The sequence below is a fragment of the Sciurus vulgaris genome, assembly GCF_902686455.1.
Source record: "Sciurus vulgaris genome assembly, chromosome: 14".
Classification (NCBI taxonomy): domain Eukaryota; kingdom Metazoa; phylum Chordata; class Mammalia; order Rodentia; family Sciuridae; genus Sciurus; species Sciurus vulgaris.
The window spans coordinates 97247993-97262482 of NC_136475.1; the positions used below are offsets into that span (position 1 = coordinate 97247993).

The window sequence follows — 14490 nt, forward strand, 5'->3', positions numbered from 1 at the left end:
AGGCCCAGAGAGGGTGGGGAGGCTGCTGCTGAGCTTCGGCATCCTAGACAGTCTATCAGGAGAGAAAGCTCAGCAGGTGCACATGGGAGAGAGATCTGCCCACAGGTCGAGCCAAGGAGGACGGGGCAGACACGATGCCTGGCTCTGACCCTCACTGAACCCCAACACTAATGGCCAGAGAGAAGAGCACATGCCTAAAGCAGAGGAGGACAAGTGGCCAGAGAGACCGGGGAAAGTTGGGAGGCTGGTGTGGCAAGACTCTGGCCAGAGAAAGAAAGCAACGGGAAGAGAGAGGCTGGAAGTACCCCCAGGAGCAGAAGGCTGGCTTGTCAAGACCGAAGACTGTGCCAGACTTGGTGGCAGGGGCTGGAGAGCGTTTCCATGCCACTACGGGCAGAAGCCAGGAGAGGAGGAGGAAGGCACAGTAAGGACAGCACTCCCCACAAAGACTGGCTCAGGGAAGAGACAGGTGCTACAGAGAGCACTGAGGGAGGGAGGAGGGAGGAGGGAGGGCGAGAGGGAAGGTGGGAGGAGGCAGGAGGGAGGAGGGAGGAGGGAGGGAGAGGAACAGGGGATGAGGGAGGGAGGAGGGAGGGAGGGGGAGAGGGAAGGTGGGAGGGAAGGTGGGAGGAGGGAGGGAGGGAAGGTGGGAGAGAGAGGTGAGGGAGGAGGGAGGAGGGAGGGAGAGGAACAGGGGATGAGGGAGGGAGGAGGGAGGGAGGGGGAGAGGGAAGGTAGGAGGGAAGGTGGGAGGGTGAGGTGAGGGAGGAGGGAGGAGGGAGGGAGGGAAGGTGGGAGGGAGAGGTGAGGGAGGAGGGAGGAGGGAGGGAGAGGAACAGGGGATGAGGGAGGGAGGGGGAGAGGGAAGGTGGGAGGGAAGGTGGGAGGGTGAGGAAAGGGAGGGAGAGAGGGAGGAGGGAGGGAGAGGAACAGGGGATGAGGGAGGGAGGGGGAGAGGGAAGGTGGGAGGGAAGGTGGGAGGGTGAGGTGAGGGAGGAGGAAGGAGGGAGGGAGAGGAACAGGGGATGAGGGAGGGAGGGGAAGAGGGAAGGTGGGAGGGAAGGTGGGAGGGTGAGGTGAGGGAGGAGGGAGGAGGGAGGGAGAGGAACAGGGGATGAGGGAGGGAGGGGGAGAGGGAAGGTGGGAGGGAAGGTGGGAGGGTAGGAAAGGGAGGGAGAGAGGGAGGAGGGAGGGAGGGTGGAGGGAAGGTGGGAGGGAGAGGTGAGGGAGGAGGAAGGAGGAAGGGAGAGGAACAGGGGATGAGGGGGAGAGAGGAGGGGGACGGGAGGCTCCTGGATGGGCATGGGTAGAGACCAGCCAGGATTCCAGGGTGGGGAGAAGTCGGGCATGGGAGACAGACAGACAGACAGAGACCGGACCACTCCTCACTATGCAGAAGGAGCAGGTCCGTGAGTAGACACTCACAGCTGCCTAGCTCATACCTTGTTCCTTGATTTAAAAAGAAAAGAAAAATCCCAATTTTGTTCAAGTACTAGTCCGTTAGTCCCTTCAGGGGCCCCCATTCCAGACACCAGAAGCAAACACTCTGAGCACCCAGGCTGGCTCCATCGCCTCTCCCAGGCTGGTGACCAGGATTCCACAGGGACACGGGGTGAATTTCCCAGTGCTGACACACAGGTCAGGAAGGGCCTCTGCTCTTCTGTTAGCACTCTCCTGCCAAGCAGAACCGAGGCCAGCAGCTTGAGACCCAGGGTGGGCCAGCCCAAGGGCCATGTGAGGCCGAGAGCCGTCTCCTCGACATGGGAGGTCGTGACCACGGAAACCAGGGTACAGCTGTGGCTCTTGGAGAGCCCACGAGGGAGCCAACGCACGGCTCTTAGAGTCGCCCTTTCACTCACAGGAAGCCTGCTGGTGGAAAAGAGGGAGGGGAGGGTGGCAGGGATGTGCGCTCTTAAACCAAAGAGAATCTGAAATAAACTTCATTTCTTAAAAATAAAACCTCAAAAACCACAGTAGCAGGGAAACAAGAGGGGGATCAAAGATGGACCCTGACCATGTCGTGACAGATGACCACCAGCAAAACACCTGTCGCGCAGCCAGGTCACGCCAGGCACCCATCCCCAGCACCTGCACCCTGTGGCACGGCTGCATCCCTGCCGGCCAAGCCTTCCGTCCCATCTGCGACCACTCCACCCAGGACCAGTAAGGGTCAGCGTCTTTAATGCCACCCGTCTCAGGAATGAGTAATAGGTCACTCCATTGACCCAAGGCCCAGCTTGGTCAACCAGCACCTGGACCCTGATTCTCTCACCAGCCGAGGGCAGACATCAACAGGACCCTAGGAGCCTCTCCAGGTCGGCTGTGTGCTGTCAGAACAAGGACCTAAGGACCAGATGGGGACCAGGCGGGGACCAGCACAGGTCGGCTGTATGCTGTCAGAACAAGGACCTGAGGACCAGGTGGGGACCAGGTGGGGACCAGCACAGGTCGACTGTGTGCTGTCAGAACAAGGACCTGAGGACCAGGTGGGGACCAGGTGGGGACCAGGTGGGGCCCAGCACAGGTCAGCTGTGTGCTGTCAGAACAAGGACCTAAGGACCAGGTGGGGACCAGGTGGGGACCAGGTGGGGCCCAGCACAGGTCAGCTGTGTGCTGTCAGAACAAGGACCTAAGGACCAGATGGGGACCAGGTGGGGACCAGGTGGGGTCCAGCACAGGTCGGCTGTGTGCTGTCAGAACAAGGACCTGAGGACCAGGTGGGGACCAGGTGGGGACCAGCACAGGTCGACTGTGTGCTGTCAGAACAAGGACCTAAGGACCAGGTGGGGACCAGGTGGGGACCAGCACAGGTCAGCTGTGTGCTGTCAGAACAAGGACCTAAGGACCAGGTGGGGACCAGGTGGGGTCCAGCACAGGTCGGCTGTGTGCTATCAGAACAAGGACCTGAGGACCAGGTGGGGACCAGGTGGGGACCAGGTGGGGACCAGCACAGCAAGTGGATTCCTGCTCGGCAGAAATCAACTGCCACGTGTCCAGCGGCAGAACACCAGTACAGCGTGACAGAGCACCAGGGGCTGAGAGTACATTAAAAAGAGAACCACCAGGAGGGGAGCCAGAGGGGTGGACGTGCCGGGACCCAGCTCCGGTCCAGAGGCACCAGGAGTCATCTTGGACTTCCAGCTCACGTGTGGCCAGCCCCCACCTCAGGAAGCCTCCTGCTCCTGGTCCTCTGCCCTGACGTACAGGTCCTGGGAAGGCTTCTGGACACCAGTCCGGGAAGGGAGACAGTTGAGGATAGTGTCCTGCCGTTATGACAGGAGAGCAGAGATCATGTGAAGTCCCGTAGCAGGACAAGGACACCCGCCGCCTTCGATTCCCCAAACTTTAACAATAGGGAGGCAGGCCCGTGTGTCGAGGCCACGGCAGGAAAATCTAGGTGTCCTCCAGTGTATCCTCACTGGTCCATTCATATAACACTGGGCCGCTCAGGGTGACCCAAAGAGTTAAAATGAACTTCTTGAAAACGGGAGAAAAGTATTCCTGGTAACATAAAAACCAGCAGCCAACCAAAGAACACAGGCCCGGGGCCAACATCCTTCCCTGACAGACTGGGACGTCCCAGGGGCTGAATATCAGCACCTCCCTCCTTCCCAGGGCCTGGCACACACAAAGCCAGTGGCTGCAGCTCCCTCCTGGAGTGGGGCCGCCCAGCAACCAGACAGAAGTCTGCTCCGGCCACGCTCCTGCTCCAGCGGGAGGGGGTCCTGGGTCACTGCCTCTGACGCCGCCCAGCCCGCGTGTCCAGCACCTGAACAGCAACAAGTCCATGGGTGAACGGCTCGGGTTAACCGAACCCCAAATGTCGTCTCTGACTCTCAGGCCTCCCTGAAACACCAACAGGCTAACGTGCACAGTGACTCCCGGGAGAAGGATCCGAAAGGGGCTCCCCACGAGTGAGTGGACGCAGCTGCGTGTCCACAGATCAGGCAGTTTGGCACAGGTCTGTCCAGGTGGCCTGAGCGTCCCTCCACCTGACTGCTCCTGTCCTGCAGTGTGATCTCATCACCTGGGGCTTCCGGCGTCCACTTCTGTCAGATGGCATGGACGTCTAAGGAAGATCCACGTGCACCAGGTCACGGAGCCCGAGCCAGTCGAGAGGGCCAGGTGCGCTCTGTGGGAAGGCTCAGCACAGGCCCTCTCCGCCCGTCAGGCAGCCGCGGTCGTGCTCTTCCTGCTCTCGTCCTCTGGGTGGCCACACCCGTGGAAGGACGCAGAAGGGCTGCTGACCAGCTCGCTCGGGGAGGGGTCTTCGGGCTGGGGTGCAGGCATGGCGGGAAGTGTCAACACCTGAGCCAACACCTGGCGTGGGACCCTCTCTGGACAGAAGGCTCTTTCTGGAAGCAGCTCCCCGGCCGCCTCGACTGCCCAGAGTTCCTCCCTCACAGGGCTCTCCTGTTCCAAGTAGCCCTTCAGGGGTGTCCCAGGCCAGTGGCGACCCGCTGCTTCCTCTCACATCACGTACTCTGGGTAAGCAAATCCACTGCAACCCCTCAGATTCAAAGGACATCAAGACCACCAAAAGCACAGACCCAGGAAGACGTCCAGGGCACAGAGCTGGCACAGCAGGGCCGGGGAGACCTGGCAACCCGAGGGCACAGGCACGGGCCAGCAGCCAGGGCGAACATGGTGAGCAGCAGCTGCCCAGGATGTCCTCATTCCCTTATTACTACAGACAACTTAACTGTGCAGAACACGTTTAAACTGCTCTTTAAGAGAAAACCACATCTTCAGGTCATTTTCTGCGATGCCAAGGAAGAGAGTGAATCCCGTCACTGGTGAGTGAGGAAATACCACGGACACGTGGGAAGCACCCCAGTGCCCAAGGAAGTGGGGAGCGCTGAACTGGCACACAGGCTGCAGCAGCCTAAGAGCAAGCCAGGGGGTTAGAGACGCCCTGCTGGCACCAGAAGAGGGGCAGAGAACACTGGCTGCCCGAGTTCAGAGCCACACAATCACAAGAGCAGGGCCGGGCCTGTCTGTTCAGGCAGGAAAAGGGGGCTCAAATGCTAACACTGATCTTTAACGAATAAAACTCTCTCCAAAGCTAACATGCGGAGTCGTACTTTCAGTGCCTTCAGGTGGACAGTGAAGAGGGCGTCCTGGGACTTCCGGGCCCGTCTGGCACTGTCTCTCCCCCCAGGAGCAGGGATGGAGCCTGAGGGCTGGGGAGACAGGCCTAGGCACACAGGTTGAGCTGCCAGGATCCCAGCCTCTGGGCTCTGCCCAGTGCTCCCTGGCGCCCAGGCCTCCTCCTGCCCTGACTGGGCATGCTGTGCCCCATGCCAGTGCCACCCTCCCATCCCCACAGGATGCTGCCTGTGTGGTACCTCCTAGGCCACCTGAGCCCTCCAGGCCTGGGTAAGTTGAGGGCTCACAGTCTGAGTCTCCTTCTTCCCTCGCCCCATCATTCCAGAAATCACCTCCAGGGCTAGAACCTGCCAGGCACAGGGCTGCAGCAAGGCAGAGCAGTCCCCTCCCTTGAGGAGTCTGCAGCTCAGCAGGGACAGAGACGAGGACCAAGGAATGGCAGAGCTAAACACACAGTGGTACACGTGCCGGGCAGGACAGAGGAGAAAGTGCCTGGAACTGGGTTTGAGGTTGGGCAGTATGGAACACGGGGGAGCATGGAACATTCTAGAGAGCCAGAGGACTCCAGGGAAAGTGGGACAGGAGTGAGGCTGAGGCAGGCAGCAGAGGCCAGGGCAGGCACAGCAGAGTCATCCCAGGCCCACTACCTACCTGGTCTACGGGTACCTCCACCTTCACGTCCTGGTCCTCCTTGACGTCTGGCGCCCCCTGGGTGTCCTTGGTAGGATTCTGGGCTTTATACACGTCACCGTCTGAGGAAAGACAACAGGTGGGCTTTTCGAACCCATGGGATAACTGAAGTCCATGCACAGTGCCTAACCCAGACCAAGGTCACAAAGTGCACATCCCTGGCTTCCAGCTGACAGGAGCCCGGACGGGAGCCCCAGCTCGGTGGGCCCCATTTCTGTAGTGTCTGCCTGAGTCTCTGCTCATAAAGGTCCTGGACCCTGGAGTCGTGGGCATACCTGCACACCTACCATGGCAGACAGGCCAGGTCACAGTCCCTGACAAGCCTGTGTTCAGTTGATTCCATTAGAAAGAAAGAAAGAGATGCAAAATCATAGAAAGGGTTCAAGGAAATACAGTCCTTTTAATTCAGAATATATTCATGAACTGGGTTTGAACAGCTAGGTGCTACTCACCTACAACTGACAGCTAGAAATGGCTTTAATTAGCACTACAACTGGATGTCTTAAATGCTTGTAAAATTACAAGGTTCTTGAAAAATTCACTCTCATCCTGATCAGAGGCACCAGTGAGAGCAGAATCGGGAACAGGCCGGCCTCCTCCTTCAGCATCGGTGAAGATAAACACAGCCGCGGAGGGCACTACTATCCAGAAGGGACGCTCCATGCACACGGCCTCGCCTCCCTGGCCCTGGACGCCTCCCTTACCTGGCCCACGCCTGTCCTCCCTCCCCAGCCTCGGCCCTGGTAGAACTGCCCCCAGGGTCTTGAGCTGGAAGCCCCTGCTCCTGTGGGAGGGGTGGGGGAACAGAGCAGGGACATACCACCCGCCCCGTGGGGTTCTGGGCCCTCTGGTAGTAATTTCTGCAGCAACCCAGCAGCGGACACGCCACCTCTGGATGAGCAGTCTGCTCAGTTACACCTGCAGTAAGGGCTGCAGCTAGAATAAGAGCTCCAAAGACCACATCCTGCCACAGGGCCACCCCCAAGGGACGCCCCAGGAAGCAGGGCAGCCCAAGCTACGTGTGTGGGATCCAACTGCGAAGAACAGACTTCACACGCAGTGACTGAGTGCCGCACTGCTGTGCTGCGTTAGGAAATGTCAGGGGAGTAGGTGCAGCGCCCTGGGTCCGAGGGTCAAGCCAGGCTCTGGGTTGTGCTGGAACAGTCCATCTGCCTCCCGGGCACTCCCCAGGGGTCAGACAGATCCCACTGGCCCTAGTGCCAAACCAGCCCACACTGTGGGACTTCACTGTGGGACAGGGAGGACAGCAGGGGGAAACCAGCGAGGGAATCTAGGGAAATGTACAGCTGGCCACCCAGAGGGAACTGGGAAATAATCAGGGCCAGAGGGGCACCTGAGCTGCGCTGGACAGAGACAGGAGCCCACGGAGAATGTTTTCAGAAAATGGCTTCCACAACCGTCCAGACGCCACAGAGGAGCAGAGCCAGCCCCTGCTGCCCGTCTCCTCCACAGCTGGCCACAGGCCTAACCCTCTGGCACGCGGCTGTCTTAGCAGGGGCGGGCGTGCCCAGCACCCCCAGAGCCCAGCAGGGCTCCCAGCAGGGTGCAGGAGCAGCCCTGAGCAGCAGGCGTGGTGACAATCACCTCACACACAGCCAGGCCTGAGGCCCACCCTCCAGACACGTGGCCTCAGAGGGCCCACAGCACGGCGGGTGGCGTCTGGGTCCTGTTTCCTGTCCCTGGTTCTCTGGGGGAGGACAGGCAGATGCGGGTCACTGGCTGACCCAGACACCACGTTCGTCCTCCCGCTCAGTCCCTCTTCTCCAACACTGTCCTTCGAGCTGAACTTCCATTTCAAATCAGATGATTACAAGTCAAGAAATACTTTTGCAGCAGAAAATCGTCCCGAGCACACGACGCACACGTGAAGTGCCACCTTACCCGCGCCAGTTTGGACCAGAGGTTCTGCCGGCGTTTTCGTCTTTCCTTCTTTGGCGTAGTAGACGGAGTCCTGTGTTTTAGGTGGTGCGTGGTCACCTTTATGAGGCTCTTTGCCTTTGGAACTCACCTAAGTGCAAACCAAACACAAAGGAGTGTCAGGAGTGGAACACGCCCGAGTGCCCTGGGCCCGGGTGCCCGGGCAGCAGGCCAGCACCCCGAGAGCCCCTCCTCGGGCTCTTCCACTCCACTCCTTAGCCATCCCAGCCACAAGGAGCTGGAACCAGTTCACTTTCTCCTCCCTGCAGTGTCTCTTGGGAAGAGGTCAATGGCTTTCCCACGCCGGTGGCCTTGCTAATACCTGGCAGGATTGGGGACACGTGAGGGGGAGAGAGGACAAAGGACACTCTGAAACCAAGTACACCCACACCTTGCACCACTCGTCCCTCTGCCCTGGGCAACACCTCTGAAATCAGCATGAGCTCCATTTACGGAGGTGACAGGCACTTGCGATTTCTTTCATGTCTTCCCAATAAGAACGTTTTCAGGAGATAAGCCTCAGGCATGGTAGGTCTATTTCTCTTTAGTGCTTTAAGAACAATTATTTTTCTCCAGAGCCTGTTTCGATCAATCTAGCTAAGCTTTAACGGGAGTGCAGCAGATGACCTCGCCTGACACGAAAGGCAGCCTCCCTGGGAAGTGGGAAGATTCAGACAGTTTGTCTAATTGAAGATCAGAGTCAACCTCCTTCAGTCAGTCCACCAGGTGGACGGGAACAGGGACACCCTCCTTCAGTCAGTCCACCAGGTGGAAGGAAACAGGGACACCCTCCTTCAGTCAGTCCACCAGGTGGACGGAAACAGGGACACCCTCCTTCAGTCAGTCCACCAGGTGGACGGAAACAGGGACACCCTCCTTCAGTCAGTCCACCAGGTGGACGGGAACAGGGACACCTCCTTCAGTCAGTCCACCAGGTGGACGGGAACAGGGACACCTCCTTCAGTCAGTCCACCAGGTGGACAGAAACAGGGACACCCTCCTTCAGTCAGTCCACCAGGTGGACAGGAACAGGGACACCTTCCTTCAGTCAGTCCACCAGGTGGACGGAAACAGGGACACCTCCTTCAGTCAGTCCACCAGGTGGACAGAAACAGGGACACCCTCCTTCAGTCAGTCCACCAGGTGGACGAGAACAGGGACACCTCCTTCAGTCAGTCCACCAGGTGGACGGGAACAGGGACACCTCCTTCAGTCAGTCCACCAGGTGGACAGAAACAGGGACACCCTCCTTCAGTCAGTCCACCAGGTGGACAGGAACAGGGACACCTTCCTTCAGTCAGTCCACCAGGTGGACGGAAACAGGGACACCTCCTTCAGTCAGTCCACCAGGTAGACAGAAATAGGGACACCCTCCTTCAGTCAGTCCACCAGGTGGACAGGAACAGGGACACCTCCTTCAGCCAGTCCACCAGGTGGACAGATACAGGGATGCTCTCCTTCAGTCAATCCACCAGGTGGACAGGAACAGGGACGCACTTCTTCGGGTCAGTCCACCCAGGTAAGAGATGTGGGCAGCCAGCAGGAGGTTCTAGCAGGAAGCTCTTGGATCCTTCCAAACTGGATCAAGGTCTTCATCCACCAACCAGTCTCTGCTCTATACGCCAGTGAAAGTAGAAGACGCCGCCCCTCTTCCTTGACTTTGGAGAGAGCTCTGTAGCCAGCAGCACCAATCCCAAGCACCTACTGCAGAGTGACCCTCATGGTAGGCCGGGTCTTAGAAGTGGGCTCCATTTCATCTTGCTGGGGCTCTGACCTGTTTGCACATCCTTAATTTTATGATTCACCTCCATTTCATTATCAGCACTTCTGCTCTATGCCCAAAGAAGCGTTTAACAGTAAAGTCCTGACTGTAGACATGATACAAATGCCACGCTTATTAACTATTTACTGGTTTTTTGCAGAGGCTTGTACCATCAAATACCCAAATATTGGGATACAATTTGAAACATTTACTGAATTAGCCTTACTTCCTTAGAAGATAATAGGTATTAAAATCACAAATAAAAGCAGCTGCTACAAAGCTGAGGTTGATATAACAAAACAAGGGAAGCTTCCTTCAGTTCCTGTCTTTGAACTGAGCAGCTCAGGCGAACTGCCACACAAGACACTGCCCAGTTCATCATCAAGCATGAATCAAGTTCATGAATCAAGCAAAATAGAACTGAAGCAATCAGATACTAGAGGTTGTTGAAAAGTGCCTTTCAGAAGTGGAATGAGTACAAGGCACTTGTTACTTTTTATTTTTTTTTTTTTTTTTTTTGCTACTTTCTTGATAAAATGGGCATTATCAGGAAACGGGCTTTACGAACAGTGCAGTTTAAGGGTCCTAACTTTAGGTGGAGCAGCATTCCATTCACAGTGGAACTCGGAGAAGCAGCCCTGCTCTTCCAGTTTGTCAGCGCTCTGGTCAGGGCACCTGTGACAGGTTAAATCTGGATCTCACGCCCTTGGAAGAACTCCGACAAGAAAAGTCAAGGGATCGGAAAACAGAAGGCGAGACCAGGCAGGCAAGGGCCCTTAAGCCTCCAGCCTAAGGACAGCCGGGACCAGGCCAGATGCCCGGGTCCAGCGCACTCGCCCTCCAGGCCTCCATTTTCCCTTGATGACAGCAGCTAGCTTACTCAGAAAACAACTTAGAATCACGCGGACGGGAGGTGGGCCCTCCCAGACGCCAGCTGGATGGAGGAGCCTCGTCCTGTGTGCCTTACGGAGGCCCCGGAGATGCCAGAGGATGCGGAAGCGCGCCAGCCCTCTGCTGTTTACGGGAGGAACTCTGCTGGTCCTCTACCGCGCAGGAGCATCCCCTTCCCTCTCCTGGATGTGTGCTGACCCAGAGCACAGCACCCACCCCACACAGCCGCCTCCTCCCTCGCCCGCCCTCAGGCCCTGACCCCCGTCCACCCGCTGCCCTGGACTCCCGCATGCCGTCTAAGCCCGCCCACACCACGGCCACGCAGGTCTCCTAGTGACTCCCCACGATCTCCCTTCCCTTCTTTGGGTCAGGATGCTATGAATCGTGCAGCTCATGGACACTTATGAGCCTTTAAAAAAGAAACTACACTGCCACTTAAACCAGGCACGCAGCCCTTATTACTTACCATCCTATTTTCTACTGATGGAAAAGCCTTTTCAGAACCAGTAGGCTCAGATCTCACCACTTGGCGCACCTGTACAGAAAGGACAAGTAGAACACAGTAGAAATAAGTTGCTGAGTCCTCTCAAGATCCATACCCAGAGTCTGAGCTCTGGGGAGCACTGTTTGACTCAGATCTTTCCGGGCAGGCAGGATGCCCTGCCATCACCACTGAAACTGCTTTCCAAGCACTGGCACCGACCTGCACGTTTCGGTGAGGTCCTTCTTGCCTGAAGTGTGTGGGCAGTTCTTCTGCACCCCTCTCAGGAGGCTGCCTGCCGACCACAGCCTCAGCCCTCTCAGAAGGCACAGGGCAGGGACAGCCAGCAGAGCTTCGCCACGCTCCTCCACCGAGGGAAAGCGCTTCTCCAAGCCCTGGACTCTGGGCTGGCCTTGTGACCACCCACTGGAAGATGAGAAGCCACAAGGAAAAGGAACCCAAGGGCCGGCGATCACACCGACTGTCAGTGTCACACAGGCCAGCTCAGGCACCCCAACCTGCCAGCCCTCCCAGAAGCCTCTGAGGCAGAGCCCCAGGACCCCCCAGCCAACTCCAGAATTTAGGGAAACAGGTAAATCCTCATTCTTTCAAGTCCCTGGGTCCAGGGACGGCTCGTTACTCAGTGTAGACCACTGACGCTGACAGTCTCAGCTGTGTCCCTGCCACCCCCTCCTAGGTGCTGCTGCAAGAACACGCTCCACCGGCATCGAGCTTGCCCAGGGTGCGCGCTTGCACCGTCACAGGGGCGTGACGACTTTCCACGTCAGTTCTGAGTCACAGGAAAACCACGTTGAGGATATCCACCCGGAAATGGAACCTAGCCTGTACAAAACCACCCTGGCCCACACCTGGATCAGAGACACAGCCAGACCAGCAGCCACAGCCAGCTGACCCACAGAAGGGGCAACTGCAACCCTGCCCCTGTCATAGGACGCATCCTCAGTGCAGGACGCCAGCTGTGGATCAGGCGAGCAGACCGCGGCTCAGCTCACCCGCACCTCACTGGGAACCCCCACCGCTGCTTTACTGTTTGCAGGCCATACTCTCACCCGCTCAGTGGTAGCAGCTACCAAGCGCACCTCCTTTTACTCCCTCACTTAAATTTGGATGCCCCTCAGTTTAAGCACCTTCACCTGCTACACACAGCCCCTGGCCACCCAGCCCTGCCAGCCTCTCCTCCCCTCCCACACCAGCCCCTCCAGGGTACCTCCCACCAAGTGTCAAGGTCCCCCTGACTACTGGGCAGTGTGGGTGGGGTGTGGCCCCTGCAGCTCTGGAGGCTGAGCGACTCAGTGAGAGAGCTGCTGCTGATCTGTTAGGACTGCAGAGGTGAGGGGCCGATGCCAGGCAGGGCGGACCCCTGGGCCGGGGCTCGGCGGACGGGCTTCAGTTGACAGAAGAGGGTGAGGGACATTGGGTCACCAGCATACCCATCCACAGGACCACATCCAACAGCAGGAACTTTCCCTGGACTCGTCACAGGGACCCAGTGACAGAGAGTGCCCAGTGTCCTGCAAGGGAAGCCCCGATACCACCAGCCAAGTCTGTGGGTTGCTGGTCCACAGCTCTGTGTCCAGCTCATGGCCACAGAAAAAAGTCAGGACTCTGCTTTGCACTCCAGATGCACTTGGTAAGGATCATCTGCTGATCTAAGATGGAGTCCATGCCCAATCCTACAGAGCTCCCCGTGGACACCTGAGGACCTGGCAGCCTCACACTCCACAGAAGAGTCCCTATCACAGGGCAGCCCTGGTGACCACCTGAGGACCTGGCAGCCTCACACTCCACAGAGGGTGTCCCTATCAGAGGGCAGCCCTGGTGACCACCTGAGGACCTGACAGCCTCACATTCACAGAAGAGTCCCTATCACAGGGCAGCCCTGGTGACCACCAATTTCCTTTGTTCTCCATATCAATGTTGAGGTGATTGACACACAAAGTAGATTTTAAAAATAAAGTTAAATAAGTTAGAAACAAAATCTGGAAAGAGCAAACTGCCTCCCTTTACGGAGAAGCAGTCACTTGGCTCATCCCGAAGCCTGCCTCCTGAAAGCTGGGAGCAGCGGCTTCACACTCAGAAGCTCACCCAGCCCTCACGTGCGGCAGCAGTGCCCTGTCCTGAGACCAGCACGCCCACCACAGGGCCTTTTCACAAGCAAGGTGAGCAACGCCAGGTCCTCCAACAGACATCCTCCACATGTGCAGAGCTCTTACACATTGCCCTGTTTTCTCCTGGAACTTTTCATTTTTCAGAACAAAATGTCCTTCCCATGTTGCTATGTATTCTTGCTCAGTTTACTTCATGAAAATGTTTCCATGATAGTCTTAATTTTCATAAAATAACACATTTTTGTGTTGTAGTTTATGCCGTGTTTTGTGGTCATTCTGCTTAAAGATTCCTAGATGTTAAATATCCTTACCAAGACCCATTCAGTTTTCAGCAACACATCTCTAGAAGAGAGCGAAAACATGAACAGACAACATCAGAACAAACATATCTCCAGTTCAGACCAAATAAGCATTGAATAAAAGGAAAGCAAAATTACCTCCCTCCTTTTCAGAAACCAAAGTCAAAACAACAAAAGGAATGAGGTCGCGGGGAGAAGAGGTAGCCCCAAAACCAGCCCGGGGGTTCGGCCGGCCTGCTCAGTGTCGAGGCTGCCCTGTCAAGTGTGGGACCTCGGTGGTCTTGCCAGTTGTGCTAAACAGCAGTCAACACTCAAAAGTCAGGCCCAAAAGAGCTAAAGGGATCCTTCTCCAAGGAAGAAACACCAATGGCCAACGACGTGTGGAAACCTGTCCAACGTGGCTGGCCATCAGGGAGTGACATCAAAATCACCCTTCAGAATGGCAGCCGTCAAGGCTGAGGCAACACATGGGCTGCGGAGGCCATGGGGTTGCGGGGAAGCCCCGGACACTGTGGGGACTGAGGCCAGGAGCGGCCACATGGGAAGCAGTGTGGAGAGTCTTCACAAAACCAGGAAGGGAGCCACATGTGACCAGCCACCCGGTCAGCATGCTGCGGTGACCCCCAACACATCAGTGTGGACGGCAGCACCATGCACAAGAGCCGAGCAAGGAACCAGCCCAGGCCCCATCAACAGACGGATGGATAAGGGCATGTGGCAGACAGACTCAGTGGGATTTCACTCGGTCCTAGAGTGAGATCATGGCATTCGCCGGCAAGTGGAAGGAAGAGAAATAAGCCAGGGACTGCGATTGTGGCTCAGGGTAGAGCGCTGGCCTCGCACGCGTGAGGCACTGGATTCCATCCTGAGCACCACGTAAAAATAAACAAAGGTATGGTGTCCACCTACAACTAAAACTCAACGACAGAGAGAGAAATAACCAGGCCCAGGAAGTCCAGGGTCAATGTTTCCCTCATGCAGAAGCCAGAGCAAAGGAAGGGAGAAAGGGAGGGATGGGTCTCACAGGGTTGGGGGGACAGGGAGGAGGACGGGTGAGGGGAGCAGAGGAAGGGAGGGCGAGTGGACCTGCCAGAAGCACCTGTGCGCACGTGGACGTGCCGAGCGAGCCCACCTCTATGCACACCTACAAAGCACCAAATAAAATCTAACAAACAAACAAATGGAAGGAAG

General features: G+C 57.2%; 1 protein-coding gene and 1 long non-coding RNA gene across 2 annotated transcripts in view; both read right to left on the bottom strand.

Annotated features, from left to right (window-relative positions):
- Window positions 1–14490, bottom strand: part of DCDC2C (doublecortin domain containing 2C) — a gene marked incomplete at its 5' end in the record, with an annotated part of 94803 nt that overhangs the window by 48198 nt on the left and 32115 nt on the right. The window contains 3 exons of the mRNA XM_079110801.1: window positions 5761–5861; window positions 7702–7828; window positions 10857–10925. Of these exons, the coding sequence (XP_078966927.1) occupies window positions 5761–5861; window positions 7702–7828; window positions 10857–10925 (297 nt within the window). The remainder of the gene's footprint in view (window positions 1–5760; window positions 5862–7701; window positions 7829–10856; window positions 10926–14490) is intronic.
- LOC306644157 lies at window positions 7839–9067 on the bottom strand. Its single transcript, XR_013759182.1, has 3 exons — window positions 8942–9067; window positions 8693–8859; window positions 7839–8610 (listed from the first exon to the last, which is right to left on the bottom strand). It is a non-coding gene; the product is annotated as an uncharacterized lncRNA (long non-coding RNA).